Source organism: Hylaeus anthracinus, unplaced genomic scaffold (assembly GCF_026225885.1).
Source record: "Hylaeus anthracinus isolate JK02 unplaced genomic scaffold, UHH_iyHylAnth1.0_haploid 27360, whole genome shotgun sequence".
Lineage (NCBI taxonomy): Eukaryota > Metazoa > Arthropoda > Insecta > Hymenoptera > Colletidae > Hylaeus > Hylaeus anthracinus.
The window spans coordinates 112,448-129,823 of NW_026535165.1; the positions used below are offsets into that span (position 1 = coordinate 112,448).

At 30.4% G+C, this 17,376-nt stretch overlaps 3 protein-coding genes across 10 annotated transcripts; 1 reads left to right on the top strand and 2 right to left on the bottom strand.

The window, feature by feature from the left end:
• Positions 1-146: 146 nt before the first annotated feature.
• Positions 147-14,516, top strand: LOC128893329 (ribose-phosphate pyrophosphokinase 1-like). Of its 6 annotated transcripts, XM_054154220.1 has the most exons (9): positions 221-383; positions 663-785; positions 8,204-8,411; positions 9,262-9,445; positions 9,547-9,564; positions 11,653-11,676; positions 12,763-12,986; positions 13,050-13,383; positions 13,441-14,516. In XM_054154220.1, the coding sequence occupies exons 1-9, from the start codon at positions 365-367 to the stop codon at positions 13,531-13,533; spliced, it is 1,227 nt and encodes a 408-aa protein (XP_054010195.1). In that variant the 5' UTR covers positions 221-364; the 3' UTR covers positions 13,534-14,516. The 6 variants fall into 6 exon arrangements, with proteins under 6 accessions (XP_054010193.1, XP_054010195.1, XP_054010194.1 ...); XM_054154219.1 differs by lacking the exons at positions 9,547-9,564; positions 11,653-11,676 and adding an exon at positions 10,335-10,409; XM_054154221.1 differs by lacking the exon at positions 9,547-9,564.
• LOC128893332 (ubiquitin-conjugating enzyme E2-22 kDa-like) lies at positions 2,879-6,668 on the bottom strand. Its single transcript, XM_054154228.1, has 5 exons — positions 6,285-6,668; positions 5,176-5,328; positions 4,881-4,963; positions 4,627-4,790; positions 2,879-4,562 (listed from the first exon to the last, which is right to left on the bottom strand). Exons 1-5 carry the CDS (start codon positions 6,345-6,347, stop codon positions 4,426-4,428), a joined length of 600 nt encoding a protein of 199 aa, XP_054010203.1. The 5' UTR covers positions 6,348-6,668; the 3' UTR covers positions 2,879-4,425.
• LOC128893331 (metallophosphoesterase domain-containing protein 1-like) lies at positions 9,547-16,994 on the bottom strand. 3 transcript variants are annotated; one of them, XM_054154227.1, is made up of 6 exons: positions 16,496-16,994; positions 16,229-16,373; positions 15,879-16,155; positions 15,562-15,788; positions 9,990-10,060; positions 9,547-9,810 (listed from the first exon to the last, which is right to left on the bottom strand). In XM_054154227.1, the coding sequence occupies exons 1-5, from the start codon at positions 16,616-16,618 to the stop codon at positions 10,014-10,016; spliced, it is 819 nt and encodes a 272-aa protein (XP_054010202.1). In that variant the 5' UTR covers positions 16,619-16,994; the 3' UTR covers positions 9,547-9,810; positions 9,990-10,013. The 3 variants fall into 3 exon arrangements, with proteins under 3 accessions (XP_054010202.1, XP_054010201.1, XP_054010199.1); XM_054154226.1 differs by having other exon boundaries at positions 9,547-10,060; XM_054154224.1 differs by lacking the exons at positions 9,547-9,810; positions 9,990-10,060 and adding an exon at positions 15,020-15,503 and having other exon boundaries at positions 16,496-16,992.
• Positions 16,995-17,376: the final 382 nt, after the last annotated feature.

Consider the following 17,376-nt stretch of genomic DNA (forward strand, 5'->3'; position numbering starts at 1 on the left):
TTCTCATGACTTCTTTGACAATGATCAGCAGAGAAATTTAGCGAGACAAATATATGTTAAATTAAGATAAAAATTGATGAAGAATAATTATTATTGAAATCAAGTAACACTGTAAAATGCCAAGCTTATTTTGTGCAATGTAAACACATACTTTTGAACGAATTACCGTAATACATTCGTTCAAAAAGATCAATCGAAAATTCCGCTTATGTGTAAACACTATTGTTGTTGTCTTCGATATATTAATTTTATTTGCAAAACGGAAAAGATGTGAACATATGTTTTGTGAAAAAGAGGTCTTGTCGATTGAAATAATATTTTTATTGCATTCATACGGAAATATTTTAGTTTACATTTTGGTAAAATGGAGGTTATGGACTACAGTAAGTGTTTATATTAAATCATTTAAATATAGGACTTATAATAAAATATTATAATTGTAATTTTTATATGATTGCATATATACATAAATAAATATAATTATTGCAATAGATCTGTATTTTTTTGTATTATACAGAACACAAATTTTATACATCATTTTCTGTATATAAACGAGAGTATAAAAGTACATACAATTTTAGCATATAAACAATAAATTAAGAATATATACGAATTTATTATAATTATATTGGATTTATAATAGTTTGAATTGAATATTGTAGGTGGTGAAGCACCAGAAATTGAAGGTGCCGATGAAGATCATTCTGAAGAATCAGATAATAATGACAATGATGGCAATGCTGTAGAGATTGCAACTCCGATAGAAATCCCAGTAGAAGATACAAGTGAGTAATTTTCTTCAAGTCATGCATGTCTGTTATGTTTACTTATAATTGTGTCATGTACGTCTGCTATTTTAGAAAATGATGATGATGATGAATCAAAGGCAAAGAAAGCTAAAGAAACAACTACAGATGAGTCTGAAGTTGATTCTGATCAATCTTGTCCCATATGTATGGATCTATGGACTAGCTCAGGAGAACATCGTTTGTGTTGTTTGCGTTGTGGGCATTTATTTGGACATAGTTGTCTTTTGAGATGGTTACATTCTTGTGCTAGTGCAAATCGCCGTTGCCCCCAGTGTAATAGGAAAGCTACTGTAAAAGATATTAGAATGTTGTATGCCAAGAAATTAACATCTATAGATACCTCAGAATTAGATAAATTAAAAGAACAAGTAAATAAAGTAACGACTGAAAAAAATCGTATAGAAATGGAATTGTCAAAGTATGCTCTAAGACAAAAATTGTTTGAACAACAAGTAGCTAGTATGCAGAATCGTATAACTGAACTAGAAAGTCAACAATTGGAAATAAGCATTCATTCTAATCAAAATATTTCTAAACATATGGTTAAAAAATTTCATTTAGATCGATCTATAGAGATATGTAAAGATGGTGGTTGCCGTGTATTAGATTATAATCCTTGGTATGGGTTCCTAGTTGTATCTCAGAAATCGACGAACGCGTTATTCTCCGGTTATGGCATTAAAAAAATTGATTCAGAAAAGTTTCAACCACGTCAATTTATTTTTTTACATTCTCAAGCTATAAGAGATATCATGTTTAACGCGACCCAGCAGTCATTATTACTTAGCGTTGGTTTTGATAAATGTGCAAAATTAATGGACATTCAGAATCACATTATCGTGCACACTTATCAAACGGATTATCCATTGTGGAGTTGCTGCTGGTCAGGTGACAATCCAAATATATTTTTCACGGGTGCACAGAATGGATCTATAACACAGTTCGATATCAGGCAAACCTCTGGTGCTATTGAAACCCTGGATAGTCCGGGCGATAGATCGCCGGTGGTTTCTTTAGCAACAGTACCTTCTAATCCTAATAGTGGTATTAGTAGAGGTGGATTTATTGCATGCCGCTTAAATACATGTTATGCTTATGAACAAAAAGAATCGAAATATGTACCGAAACAAATATTCCTCGAGGGTCCGTTTGTATCAGTATGTTACGATGAAAAAAACAATCATGCGTTAATATCTTCCCGTCCAAATGCCAGGCAACCTCATGCTAGGCACATAGTATGTACGATAGAAAAAGGTAACGATGAAACAGCTATTTGTAATGTTGTACACGCATTTCATGCTGGTAATTCTCAGCAGTTATTGTCTCGACCATGTTATATAAATGTTGAAAATGATACATTAGTCGCTGCGCATCAAGAATCCACCAGTAGCATATCGCTATGGAGTATATCGACGGGAAAACAAATAAATAGTCTTCCTGTATCTGACCCTGTTGTGGATATGTGTGCAGTCGATGTTAATAGTAATTTATTTTTAGCAACGCTTTCCGCAAAAAAGGTTAGAATTTATAGTCATGGATAAATTTTATTATTAGAAAAATAACAAATGTGTGTAAAAACAAACGCGATGCTTGTATTGCCTAATCCATGACCAAAATGTCTTTCACATATACATCGTAAGCTTGTAATTTAAGACATGTATGATAAAACTACTGATAATGCATTTCCTAATTCCAAGGCTGAATAATATTTTTTTGTACGAGATCATGTGATACAAACGTTTGTAAATAACATAAAACAAACATTTACTCCAAGTCAAGCACAAGTTCATTTACTTTTGACAATACAAAAGTTCTCTGCATGCATAACTTGAACTTACGAAAAATAGTAAAAATAAATTTAAAAGTTACCATTAGTTAGTTAAATATTATACGTATCCTTATTAGTAGACTAGACTGATCTGAATAATATTTAAAAATAAAATAATAATAGTGAAAGTAAGTATACTGATAAACATTAAGTAACATGGTTGCTAATAATACGAAAAATGTACAGAAGTTAGGATTAATCAATTGTAGTTGTAAGGGAACTTTTGTATAAATACTTTAAATACTAGTACTGAAAAAGTTGTTTATTAATATTTTTGAAATATTAAATTACATCTAGAATGTTTAAAGATGTTGCATCCAATTATTTTCATAAATTAACCCATGTATACCTAAATTTTTGTAAATCTGTGTTTCTAAATCAAACAAACCAAACAGCATTTATAATCTATTAACACAGCCTCTGTATTAATTACTAAAAGATGTAAAAGAAAATTGAAAAATTCCTATTTTAGCACTGCCAGGGACATGATATTGTGTAATTATATTTAAAAGTCTATATAACATGTGTAGGGTAATACGTGTAATGCTATACAAGTAGTGTTTTGAACAAGTTTGCAATGTATTCTACATATGCCGCTATTTTATTAGATTCTATGAATAATTAATTTCTCCTTAAATTAGTTATAATTCAGCTATCCTTCGCAAACAAGACACTTTCATACATAGTACTAAATATTCGTAATAGAAAACCTTTTTTTTTTCTAGATTTGCAACACCATACTTTGTTTAATATTTTTTTTGTCATTAAATTTATTATTACTTGAAAACCAAATTTGCTTTATAACTGTATCCCTAGTGACGTATAAATGCGATTTGCTTTCTGAACGTGGAATGTACATGTTCAGTTTCGAATGCAATAAGCTACATATACATATATATAGTAATGTATACATAAATGACATGGTAATTTATAAAGTATTGAAATACATCCCATCACCGAAAATGTACAAAATTTAAATATTAACAATATAGCATTTATGATTACGATTCTTTTTACAAATATCATTTAACGCTAACAAGTTCTTGTCTATTTCGATAATGTACAATCAGGTCTAATTAAGATAAACCTCTTTGTGGCTTAAAAGAATTTAGAAATTAATAATAAGAATACAAAATGACTAATGTTTTCGTATGAATGTAACAAAGCATAGAACACGAACGTCTATAAAAATAAAAAATATTCATTAAATATTGTGCTATGCAAAAATTAACTATGTATTCAATACATTCTGAAAAAAAATCTATTAACCAATTAATAAAATACAGCTACATAAATGAAAGGAAAGGCCAATGAAAGATTTAAAAATATATAATGATTTGTACAAAGAGATTTAATGAATGCTCAACACATAAAACTACTTTTTTTTTTTCTTTAAAAGAACTTTGATAAATGCATTGCGTACTCCTTCTAACCAATAAAAATTCAAATGTTTAAATAACACGATTAAACTTTTAATAAACGCAAGATGAAAAATGATATTTTTATCATTAAATCCTTCTTTAAAATGTGGCTATCGAGATGGACTTAACAGATTTTATTAATTACTGTTTCTTCATACCTATTTTACAAGTTAAATAAACGACTATTATTCAAGGACATTAAATGAATTTCCTGCAAGTTTTTTTGCCATTGAAATATTGTCGTTACAAGTGCTGAATTTGATTATGAAACTGGTATGGTATCAATAATTGGGTGTAGTGTTACAGAAGTTTTGTAATGACAAAATGAGCAGTGCTTGTATATGACAGATTAACTATACAGTTATCACTAACTGAAGAGCTGCTCGGTGGCACGTTCCAAATCCCAATTATAGGAAGATAAAGCAACCCTTGCATTGTGTTCCTCGATTCCCATATCTGTTAATCGTCTTATTTTGTCATCTAAGTCAGGCATCTTAGCTGGCCCTGAAATAGTTCCAATATTTATACGAAAACGATTATCAATCTTACAGAGAGTTTATATACTTACCACCTGCATACACAAATGTCCAATGTTTAGCAGTTTGACGAAACATTTCTGGGTGTTCTTTATATTGTTTAGCCACTACTGCATCCTGTGGATCATCTGGTTCTGCTGCAGACAATAATGCTTGTAATGATAGCAATACTGTACGCAAGGTCATAGCAGCAGCCCTAGAAATCAATATTTACAATATGTAGTACATTGCATAATATTAAAGCAATATATTAAATAATACACTGTGAATCTACATAGTCACGCACCACTGATCTTTTAATATATCCAAACAAATAGCACCTGTTACTGAAGATATATTAGGGTGCCATATTTTTGTTATAAATCGTACCTACAAGAAAAGATAATTATTTAGGAACTTATAATAGATCATAGAATTGTTGTAAATCAAAACTTTGTAGATAATGCCTTCTTTATGAGTGACAATTTGGAAAATGCTTTGTCATGCTTTAGGTTATAGTAACATGCCTTAATCCTAAGTGGTACAAAATTGATTCTTTATCATTAACATACATTAATCGTATTGACTTACAAAGTGCTTACTTTAGGAGGATTGAAGGGATATGTCTCGGGAACTTTAATCTCGAGTACAAAATTACCTCCCTCGTATGGTGTATCTGGTGGACCAGCAATTTCACCTTTTAATTCAGTTAAACTATCGTTTACAAGCTCAACATTTATCGCACATTTAGCAACCTGCAACAGAATTTGAAACAGTTATCATTAGAAAAATAAGAAATAGAGATTCTGTAAGAGATATATATACTTATAGGAATGAATCAATGACACAATGATATAATTACATACTTCTATTATATATAACTATTCTGTTAATTGAACAATATAAAAATTGTATGATTTTTGTTAAAAGTTACAAAGAGACACCACTTTCATTGGATAAAAGCATTTCACATACAGGATTATATCTATAAATATTAAATAATTTTTCAAAATGTAAAAAAAATTCCACTGACATATCGACACCAATGTTTGATAATAAAACAGTATATTATTGTGTACCAACGGTTTACAAAAACATCATGAGATAAAGATTGTAAGACACTGACGCAATCTCAGACGCAGAAACACATGAAAACATTGCATCAAAGCAGATCTTAATGTGCATATAAAATGGATCTTCTAGACCAGCACGAGACCAATCAAGCGTGCCAGTGCTCTCAGAATTTGAAGGACCATGGTATGTAGTATTTTAAACAGGAATATCATTTAAAAAGAAGGGCAAGTCCATTGAAGACAGATATCTGACAAATATGATTAACATTATCTTTTTAACTTATTGGGGTATCTCTGCAAAGTGCAAGAATTATGCACACTTACCACACCAATTAATTTAAAATAATTAATGTAAGAGCTTGTTAAATGTAATACACTTTACGCATACGTTCGAAGAAGTTGAATAACAATTCTGAAAGTGGATGACAGTCGAGAATACAATACAACAGGTGCCTATGCTTTGTTCGCGGTGATTTTACCAACCAATGAATTGCGGCACATTTTTGTCACGCCACATATGAGATGTATTCGTAACAATATCGTACAATCGAAGGTTGCTGTTAAACGATACAGATAGTACCATTTCCCAAAAGACGAATCGTGGACCCTATAGCGATACAAAGCTATTGTTCACTCACCTCCTCGCTCTTTATAACCTCTTTAAATTCGCGTTTGATTCTCTGTGCCGCGATGTTCGCCATAGCTCCCGTATCAGTGGGACGGTCAGCACACTGTCATCGTCATTCAAATAGATTAACGAAGTTCTCTCAAAGCGTCAACGTGCGCGAACCTTTCAGGTAATCGTACACGAATTCGCTCTCTCTTTCTACTAAGAAAAACGATCGTTCTAACCCCCGTGCTCTATGCCAAAATCTCCGTTCACGGACCATCCAATTTTTCATTCAATCACCGCCGGCGCCACATTGATGGAACAAGTTGACTGTCACCCGCTCGTGTTCACCTTTTTGAATTTCGTCTATATTCACGTCGTTATTCGTTACAGCGCCAAATGGTCATGTAAATGGTCATTTAACAAATCTTCGTTGATACTCTTATCTCTAGCTCGATCATTCGGATTATTTATTGAAGAAATTCTACGTACGTACACGTTCCTGGTGAATCCACACTTTAGTCCCAAGTAGGTTCGGGAAGAAGATTGATTTCACTTTTTCCTATCCTGTTGTCAACAGAGGGGAAAATGTTATTATCAGTAAAAACTTGACACTTAACTTTTTTATGCAATAAGAGTACTTGTACTCGTCGGAAAGGCTTATCTAACAGAGCTTGCCTCATACGTAACGGTATTGATCGTTTGAACGGTCAACAGTTTATTCGAATAATTAATAGCGTCGCGTCTAAGACAGAATCTGATAGATAAGGATTACGAATGAGTCTGAATAGTAGAATCTGAGTTTAAATAGCAGAGTGATTTTTCTTTTATATCAAAGCTAATAGTGTTACCAACTTGTAAACTGATTGTCAAAGCAAAACATTTATTGAATGTATTTTGCTGAATAGAACAGAGGTAAAGTAAATTGTTAGACGTAGAAACAGGAATTTTTCACTATTGAATTTTACCAAAAAGTTATTTTTTTACCATAGTAAATATAATAAAATGTCGATTTCGTATCGATCTTATTTTATTTCATCCTTTTAAATATTGTCTATATTCACGTAGATGTTCATTATGGCGCCAAAATTGTAAATGGCAAGGATTAATCTTCAACTGTATTTGGAAGTTCAACTTGATTATTTAAAAAGAGAACACTATATGAATTCAGATCCAAGAAAAATCCGCATACAAGATTAGAATACGTTTTAAAATAGACACGACGTACAAGAGTCGTATTTTGAAATATAATGAATTCCAGTTTCGTAATAAAATGACCTATTTTCATGTGCCTCTTTGAATTTCGTCTATAGTCACGTCGTTGTTCGTTATGGCGCCAAATTGCAAATGATAATTAACTAACCTTCAGCCTGATTATTCAAATCATTTAGAAAGGAAATTCTACATGAATACATTCATTCTAAACAAATCCAAGGAAAATCCAAGGAAAATCCTAAGTCCCGAGTATATAGTAATAAAACATTAATTACACATTTCTCGCGTGGTATACGAAAATCGTATCGTAATGAAACATCCGAGCAAATTAAATTATTTCATTTATTTTTCAATCGAGTTCAACATCGAAATAAATAAAATGAAATGTAGCTTACATAACGATTTCCATACATACGATTCGAAATAATACTTTGATGCGAAATTTCTTATCGATAATTTTCGTTGAACGTTCGGTTAGATTGCAACGTTCACAACATATGTGATCGTTGACGTTTGCGAAGATGTTATAAATTTTCATGACACGACGAAACAAAGTTGTATGGTTTTAGTCTACTATTTAGTCAATAACAAAAGGAGAAAAAAAAATACATGATAAGAAATGCGTTTACGCGGTTATGTCCGACATTCGGTAGGCGGAGCGTAGCGGTTACGTCACATCCGGCTCGAAAGACGACTTCTGATTGGATAGTCTCTCTGTGATTTCTGTTTTAGTGATGCCTGTGTCCCAGCCAGTGCGTGCTAAGAGTTTGTTACGCGCAAATTTAGAAAATTCTCGCGGACGACTTTTGCAGAGCAGGATGCCAAACATCAAAGTGTTCAGCGGCACATCGCATCCAGATTTGGCACAACGTATCGTCGACAGGCTCGGTATCGACATCGGGAAGGTTGTCACCAAGAAATTCAGCAACCTCGAAACATGGTAATGGTCGCATACCACCGCTAGAACCCACGTTATTGTCAATGAGTTAAACTCAGGCATTGACCACGTGTCACTTGAATTTTCATTTATAGTTTTTCCATCTGCTCTATCTTTGTGCGAAAGACGGAATATTCTCGGCATTTTCATCGTATATTTTTCGTTTTTTCATTAATTAATCAACCCCAGCAATGTGCAAACAACCCTGTCCGCGACAGGCCGGTTTTCCCGTGTTCCACTAAGCTGTAACGTTTAAATTGAAGGTCAACTAGTACAATTATTAATACACCATTCTAATGAATTCTAATATCGAATGTGCTTTATGAGTATCAGCACACGCCGCTGTATCATTTTAACTTGTGTACAATGACGATAAAGATGATTTATTACCGTGTTATTATTTACTTCTGTGTCCGATGTTTGCTTGCATTACCTGCGTGAGATTTAAAATTAATTAAGCTTAAATATGCAACAAAGACTAGGCGTTGATGGAAGAGTACGTAAAGAATATCGATATTACTTTTCTGATTTAAAAAATTTATTAATGAAGCTTTGATACGGTTATCAAAGGTGGACAAAATTTTATTCAAATAATTGATTGTGAAATATAGAAATGTATAGAGATTTATTTGCGTTGCGCGATCGAATGCTTCTATTTTAATTTGTTCACAGTGAAATGTTTTCTTTCTTAGTTCAAATTTTTATACAAGTAACTGATAAAGAATTATCTGTCTTTTATTCATTATTCAAAATGTTATGTAGATAAGAATTTTCATTTTCATACAATTTTGTTATTATATTAGCAATTGTGTAACAGTTTAATTAAAAATATTTTTCTTTGTTATTTTCGTAGTGTCGAGATAGGAGAATCTGTTCGAGGAGAAGATGTATACATTGTACAAAGTGGAAGTGGAGAAGTAAATGACAATTTAATGGAATTGTTGATCATGATCAATGCATGTAAAATTGCATCTGCATCTCGAGTCACTGCTGTAATTCCTTGTTTCCCGTATGCTAGACAAGATAAGAAGGATAAGGTAAGATACGCGAATAAGAAAAATATGTTCATTTTTTATTTAATATAGGATATTGATACAAACTAAGACTGAAATTATTTATACCACTTGTGATCTTACAGTTCTGCCCCCATTATATGGTATCTTTTAGCATATATATGTATGTACTTTTACCATTATATAAAAAAGTATTTGTTGAAACCTTGTGTCAGAAAGTTTCTACTACTTACATTTCGCCAAATTTTAGCTGCATACTCTTTTCTATTTATATATCAAGTACAATAACACTAAAGTGATCCTGTGTCTGATTCTGTTTTGTTGTGATTCTTTCTGTACTCTTTCCAGACAGTAATGTTTCTATTATTTTTCACTTTGAACATTATATTCTATAAAAGTCATTTTATTATTATTTCTTTACAAGCAAATGTATAAAAAAAATATTTTGTGTACGTCTATTTTATAAAATGAATAAATCAAACAAACTGCGCAAATAATTAAAATTCACATAACAACTTATTAGAAACTATGCTGCAATGATTCTAATACCCTAGATCAACATAGTCACCTTGTATGCAATGTATGCCACTGATTAACATGATTGAAACTGCTTTGTGTATACAGATAAAGTGACTACTTCTGTAAGAAAGAAATAGTATAATTACAGTTATAATAAAATAATACAACATACAAATTCTTAATTTAACTACATATATGTGTAGTGTAATGTTCACTATATGTTTATTTTTTCCAAGTAAACATTTATGTATGCAAATGCTTTACATAACAGGTTGTGGTTTGATCAGATTGTTTATACTTTTTGTACGTGTCTAAAATTGAATTGTGAGTCTTGCAATAAGGAAGAATCTTATTCAAGACAAAATATATATTTTTTTTTAATATATCTTCACAGGGTGGTGATGGAGGTGACAACTCAAATTCTAAGAAAGAACAAATTGTCATCAAGACAAACGAATGGAAATTCAGGGTAACTTCTAACGGTCTTTTTATGTTCTATTTATTGTTTTATAGCTTTGTAACAGACCAATGGAGCAATATCATCTTTGGAACGCAAACATGACTTTTCATCATCATATGAAATATGCTTGAAACTTTTTTGCTTATCTCATTGGGTTGTACCAAATGGTACATTTATATTACAGAATATATATTCATTGCATACTACATCATAAATATATTTTTACAAAATCATATCTAACACAGATCAATATTAGGTGCAGCTTTGGAAATATATTGCAGACAATTTATATATTGTATTTAAGTATTTGGTACATATAATTGTACAAGCAGTGTTTTATAATTTAAAGCAATGCATGAAAAATATTTATATAATACAAAGGTATTTACTTGTATTAGTACATTTTCAATGATCATGTAGTAAAGCATGTACATAAAAAAATTAAGGGTATTTATCATTTTAAAAGAATTAATTATTCATTTTATAAATTTCACGAAACATTTCTGAAATTCAAAATACATTTCAATCTTGAACAGAGGAAGTTACACATGTTTAAAACAAATATTTTAGTCATACACATAATTTGCATGGACTAATCATAAAGAAACGTTAATTTCATCTAATATCTCATACAATATAGGACAGTAACTTAAGTGGAATAAAACTTGAACTTGCAACACTCTTTGCTTTCTCTGAAGAAACAGCGTTAATTTCCAGTATTAAAAAGTAAATTAGTGAAGCAGTAAATAACAAATATATTACAAGTCAAAGCATTACGTTTGGTGATAATCTAAGGTTATCAAATGTTGATAGCCTATATGAACATTGTAAACTGATATTAGAATTCATCGAGGGGGGCCTTTTGTGAATTCATATTATAAACTATTGCATTCAATTTGTATTGTTCTATTAAATTTTTCATTTTAGCAAATTATTGTTGCTATAATATATTGAAGATAACAATAGTTACATAATATTATGCATCTGGAAAAAATTATTGATTTGATAAAGATTTAATAGAGCATGCAATAATATGAAAATAATATAATGTTACAGTGAAATGAAAAATAATTATTAAACACTTATAAGTAATAAAATAGTACAATTTTGTTTTTCATAAATGATCTTATTAATACATTTTTAAGTATTTCATAGGTGTTAAATAAACTGTATGGTAAAACTGTTAAAAATAATTCTTGTTAAAAAATTATGATACATGCCTCTAAGTTTCTGAATAGTTGGGTATTTTCAGGATTTTGTGCCCGACCTATCTACAGTGAGTATAAAAGCAATAAAATTGTCGAGTGAAACGTTTGTAACTATAACTCGATGAACAATTCAATTTGTATTATCATTTTTAGTTTCTTACAAAACTTTCTTTGTAGGACTAACAAAACTTATAATTGTGGCTATATGGCACAATGGAACCCCTATGAATGAATGAATGAATGAACTATGTGGTCAAAGCATATTGATATCTGAATGAGAGGGCAAAATATTAATATAATAGCATTCTACATACATTCTTAATAATCTATATACAATACACATAACGGGGTACACATCTGTATGTTAAATGGGTACTAATTATTATGTTGCTGAAAATGTTATTGTCCAAGTATACTAATCAGGAAATGCCTATCTTATTAATGAAATAATGCTTTGGCAAGAAAGAACTGTGATTGTGTTGTCTTGTTAATAGTATGTCATGCCAATGATTTGCAAACAAAGACTTCTATTAAAATCTTAACAATAATCAGCTTTTGTGAAATTTATGCTCACATAGATAAAAATAGATAGTTTTATTAAAATTACTTAATTGTAATTATTTCCCTGAACATAATGCATTTATTATTATTCTATGAAATTTGTTAATTAATATAGTCTTTTATTCCTTATTATATAGTTATTACTTTGGTTGTTATTCAAATTTAAAGATATTATTTTTTATTTAAAGTCAAGAAATCATAATGCACTGTGTTCTGTTTTATACTTATAAATTTGAACTTTGCTTGATTTCTACTTTTTGTTGAGTCTAACTGGGGTGCATTTGCAACACATCGTTTTTCTTTTGGTTTATATGTACATGTACTTTTTTTAACGAATATTTCAGTACATAGCCAGCCATTGTATTCATATTTTGTCCCTCTAAAGAATTAATTCTTTCTTATCTTTTTAACACATCTCTTTCGTAGAACTATATTTGATTGTAGTGACCTTTATTTATTGATCTTTTATAACTTTTCTACGAAAATTTTAACAGCAATTTTTTTTCAAATTGCAGGATATTTCCAGTTGCAAATGGACTTGAGAGACTCGCATAAAATTATGAAATTGAAATTTTCAACTATTTTTTTTTCAGAGTCGTGCACCAATTTCGGCAAAATTAGTAGCAAACATGCTATCGGTAGCAGGAGCTGATCACATCATTACAATGGATTTGCATGCTAGTCAAATTCAAGGCTTTTTCGACATTCCAGTTGACAACCTATTTGCTGAACCTGCTGTCCTAAAATGGATTAAGGAAAATATTGTTGAATGGCGAAACAGTATTATTGTTTCTCCAGATGCTGGGGGTGCTAAAAGGTAACGCATCGAAATACGAAGTTTACTTCAAATAAACATGCCAAATAATGTTCACCTCAACAGAGTCACATCTATTGCTGATCGATTAAACGTTGAATTTGCACTTATACATAAAGAGAGAAAAAAAGCAAACGAGGTTGCTAGTATGGTGCTAGTTGGAGATGTAAAAGACAGAGTCGCCATTTTAGTAGATGATATGGCTGATACTTGTGGTACTATTTGTCATGCAGCAGAAAAACTCCTAGAAGCTGGAGCAACAAAAGTCTATGCGATATTAACACACGGTATCTTTAGCGGGCCAGCAATTAGTAGAATTAATAATGCTTGCTTTGAAGCTGTTGTAGTAACAAACACCATTCCTCAAGATGGCCACATGAAGGATTGCCCAAAGATACAGGTAAACACATAAAATGAATAATTTAAATTTAATAATTAAACTTGCCATACTTTTTAGTGTATTGATGTATCAATGATGTTTGCTGAAGCTGTAAGGCGGACTCACAATGGTGAATCTGTATCGTACCTGTTTTCAAATGTACCGTATTAGACATAAATCTTCCTCATAATGTACTGTATCAAACTGTTTAAGGAGAATGTAGTCTTTTTACATCCGTTTACTGTTATTTTGAGTACAGTCAAAACTAACTTGCCTACAAGAGAAATCTTGAGATAAGCGTTAGTGTCCTATTTTTAAATTGAAACCTGTATGTGCTCGTTTTTTCCTAGATGTGTGTAGGAAGTCAGATATTAGATAGATAAAAAGTATATTGTCCGTTTTGATTAAAAATAACTTGGTAACTTATAGATGCCGACGAACAATTCTCAGAGTGAAATTGTTTACAAAATAATTTTTTCTGGCTGCTGTTTAATATTCAAAACACATTATAATTATTCCGTTTAGGATATAGGTATTAATTACATCGTTTAATTTAAATTGTATTCAGAATGTTAGAAGTATGTTATCGCGATACGAAATGACATTACATTTATCCTGAAAATTACACGTGTAAATCAGGATAAAAAAAGTATTGCAGTGTGTGCAAATAGATATTCATGCAATATAATCACGCCACCAGAGGCATATCCCATTTTTATAGACAAGTGCAAATGACTTGCAATACCTGTGTACAATTTTTCACACAGTAATACAGAGCGTCGAGAAGACTAACTTTTTACAATTCTAATATAATGTGGTATCGTATTTTAATACATTGCGTCCTTACATTCTATGATATAGGAAAACAACGCTGAGGAGACATTTGTATTCTTTTCGACTATCTTTTACTACCACGACTTTTTAAAAAATTGCTATTTATATGAATGTATTTCTATTGCCGAAAACAATTGTGCCCTCATTTATCAGAGAAATATGACATTACAGTCACTCACTTAGCTTTGGACCAATATTATATGAAAATATAAGTCAATACAAATGCAATATTGTTTACATGCAAATTTTTCTTAATTCGATAAAAAGTGCCACCTGTTAATAAATTGGATATTATAATAAATATCTTTAACAAAATACAATTCTAATTTTTTTATTAATATATTGGAAAAATTATATACACAATTATTATTTTAATATTAATACGAACATAGCTTAAAGTGAACGCCCTTGTTATAATCTATACTATGTTTAAGTGTTTGGTTATACATTATTAGGATAGAAGTTATGATTTTGTATGAAATGTAATTGATGCAAATATGCTCAAGTACAGTTACTTCATTAGTTAAATATTAAATTAATTGACTAGTTTAATTTCAACTATTAACTATTGATATATTAACCTATGGTTTATATGTTGCATTATAATACTCAAATTTTATTCTATTCTATTAGATTGTATGATTAATAAATATTTATTGTATTATGCTCTATATAATTGAAAGTAATTCGTAAAAAGGTAAATTAGAAATTAAATAAATACATTAAATAACATATTTCGTGATTGAATTGCGGAGTACTTTGTGCGAGCAAAGCAATAATTTATCATTTAATTTACGATATTATGTGCAACGACTTAATAAGATTTCTATAATTTGCTTGAACACATATTTGTTAAATAATATTAACTATTTACATGCTATTTTACACAAATAAAAAAACCATAACAATATTTTGGTATTTTTGAAGAACAAATTATACGTAATAAATTTAATTTCAATATCTTTTTTAATGTTACAAAGTAAAAGAAACTTGCTTGATTCATAACTTACATCTGTTCTGTAATCTTCATAATTTATAAAGAAAATACCTAGTACAAAAGACTACATAATTTGTAGAAAAATTCATAGAAATGTTACTAATACATGAAACGACCTATTTTTTTTTAAACACTCCTCACAAGAAATGCAATGTGAAATTTATTCCTATACTCCTCACTCTTTATGATTTACAATGACCAGGTGGCAGTGTTACATCAAAAACTACTGGTGGATTACTTGGCAAATAATTTAGATCACATGTTGATGCATTTATATATATTATCTTTCCGTCGGATGAGATACCATATCCTGTTACAAACACAATAATATGTAATCCCCTTTTGAAAAAAAGAAAGTTTAGACATACCTTCGTGTATATGACCAAAAACATGATATTTTGGTTGAACTCGGTTCTGTACCGTGGACAATAATTCTACACATCCAGCTCGTACACCGCTACAGCACAAATCTCCGTGACCTACAGGAGGTGTGTGCGTAATAAGAATATCGGTATCCGATGGTATCATCTCCCACTTTAAAAGGCACGGTTCTCCACGAGGTACATTAAACGCCCATTTACAAAATTCTGGTTGCCTGAAATATGAAAAAAGCTTTCTTTGGAAAAATAAATGTTATACCCGAACTAACGTTCTTTAATTCTATTTCGCGACTGTATATATTTACCATGGAGTACCATAGATTTTTATTCCATGTATTGTAATTCCAGAATCCTCTAAATAAGTACAATTTGTCAAATAATCTTTAACATTAGTGGTTTGTATAGCTTCTGCCAACGTATCTTTGGACATTCCTAATGTAGGTATGGTGTCCAAAATACTGGTCCCTGTGTGCTTTTGACGATCGCCACTGGTTTGCATGGAAAAGGGATGAGTAAATGTTGAATCGAAACTAAGTTCATGATTACCAGCAATAACAATTTTATATTTATGTGGCAAATTACCTATGATAAAATAATATTTACCATGTATTAATATAGAAAACACACGTAATTACTCTCATTTTTGATTACTCACCAATCCAATTATTAAACTCTATAACTTCCTGTAAACTACCACATTTTGTAAAATCTCCAGCATGAACAAAGACATCTCCCATCGGTATATCAAACTTAATGAATGGTGTTAAAGAATGAGTATCACTCATACAAACGACACGAAGCTAGAATATAGTAAAGTATTATAACTTCTATCGTCGATCTTTTACCATATTGATATTTTTAGGTTAGACTGAAGCAAGTAGTTTGCAACAATTAAAAGGAATAAACGATCAAAGTACATTACCTTATCATTTGGAGCATCGGTTGTTGGAAGTTTAGCATTTATGTTAATGACTTTTTGCTGTTGTGACAATTCACGCCAAGCTGCTGTAGGATTGTCTGTCAGTGGATGTATCTCTATCTTCATGCTGGAAAGATTATGACAGACGATTGTCAAATGCAATTGTTATTGCAACAATAATTTAAACTTGACCAATTCTACACACGTATCGATTTAATTTCAATTTATACTTTTCTTGTATGAAAATTAACAATTGTATCAACAATGACAATTCTACATTTGGTTGCAGATTCATTTACGTTCCTCTTATAACTCAGACAATTGATTTTTGATTCGTACAATATTGTACGTTATGTAAATTATTATGTATTACGTAATTGCGATTCTAGCTATGTTAACCAATTTAAAAGCTTTATTGTAACTTTAACAATCTTCGAAAATATTTAAATACCGGCGAAATGATCAAAATTTTCGCGCCTAAATTTATGTATTCATAAGATGGAAGTCATTATTCATAAATATAACTACCCAGGAATTACTATGCATAGAATTTAAAAAAAAAGTCTGTATTTGTTCGTATAATATTTTGCAAACAACAGGTCATTTTTAGATTTCAATGGTCATCAATTGTTACTTATTATCTACATAGATAACAATATGTTTATTTAATGAATATAGCAGTGAGGTATGTTTGTTAGTTCTAAGAGTAATCCACAACCTTTGCAATAGCATATTTATAAGTTTCACAACGAATGAAAACAATAACTGCTATGAACAAAGCTCTTAGAATTATGAAACATCTCATGTTGATTAAATACACAAATTAAGAGGAGAAGTAATACGTATAGGTACATAATATTACAATTTTTAAAATTGTATTTCTA

Bases quoted from the DNA above. Each gene is read 5' to 3' on its own strand.
- LOC128893331 (XM_054154224.1), bottom strand. From the start codon at position 16,618: ATGAAGATAGAGATACATCCACTGACAGACAATCCTACAGCAGCTTGG. The intron at 15,789-15,878 runs GTAAATATATAC...TTCATATTTCAG, and splicing joins AAAATCTATGGTACTCCATG to GCAACCAGAATTTTGTAAAT. The intron at 15,504-15,561 runs GTATGTCTAAAC...TGTTTGTAACAG, and splicing joins TTTTGGTCATATACACGAAG to GATATGGTATCTCATCCGAC.
- LOC128893329 (XM_054154218.1), top strand. The intron at 786-860 runs GTGAGTAATTTT...CTGCTATTTTAG, and splicing joins AATCCCAGTAGAAGATACAA to AAAATGATGATGATGATGAA.
- LOC128893332 (XM_054154228.1), bottom strand. From the start codon at position 6,347: ATGGCGAACATCGCGGCACAGAGAATCAAACGCGAATTTAAAGAGGTT. The intron at 5,329-6,284 runs GTGAGTGAACAA...ATTCTGTTGCAG, and splicing joins AGGTTATAAAGAGCGAGGAG to GTTGCTAAATGTGCGATAAA. The intron at 4,791-4,880 runs GTGCGTGACTAT...ATTGATTTCTAG, and splicing joins GATATATTAAAAGATCAGTG to GGCTGCTGCTATGACCTTGC.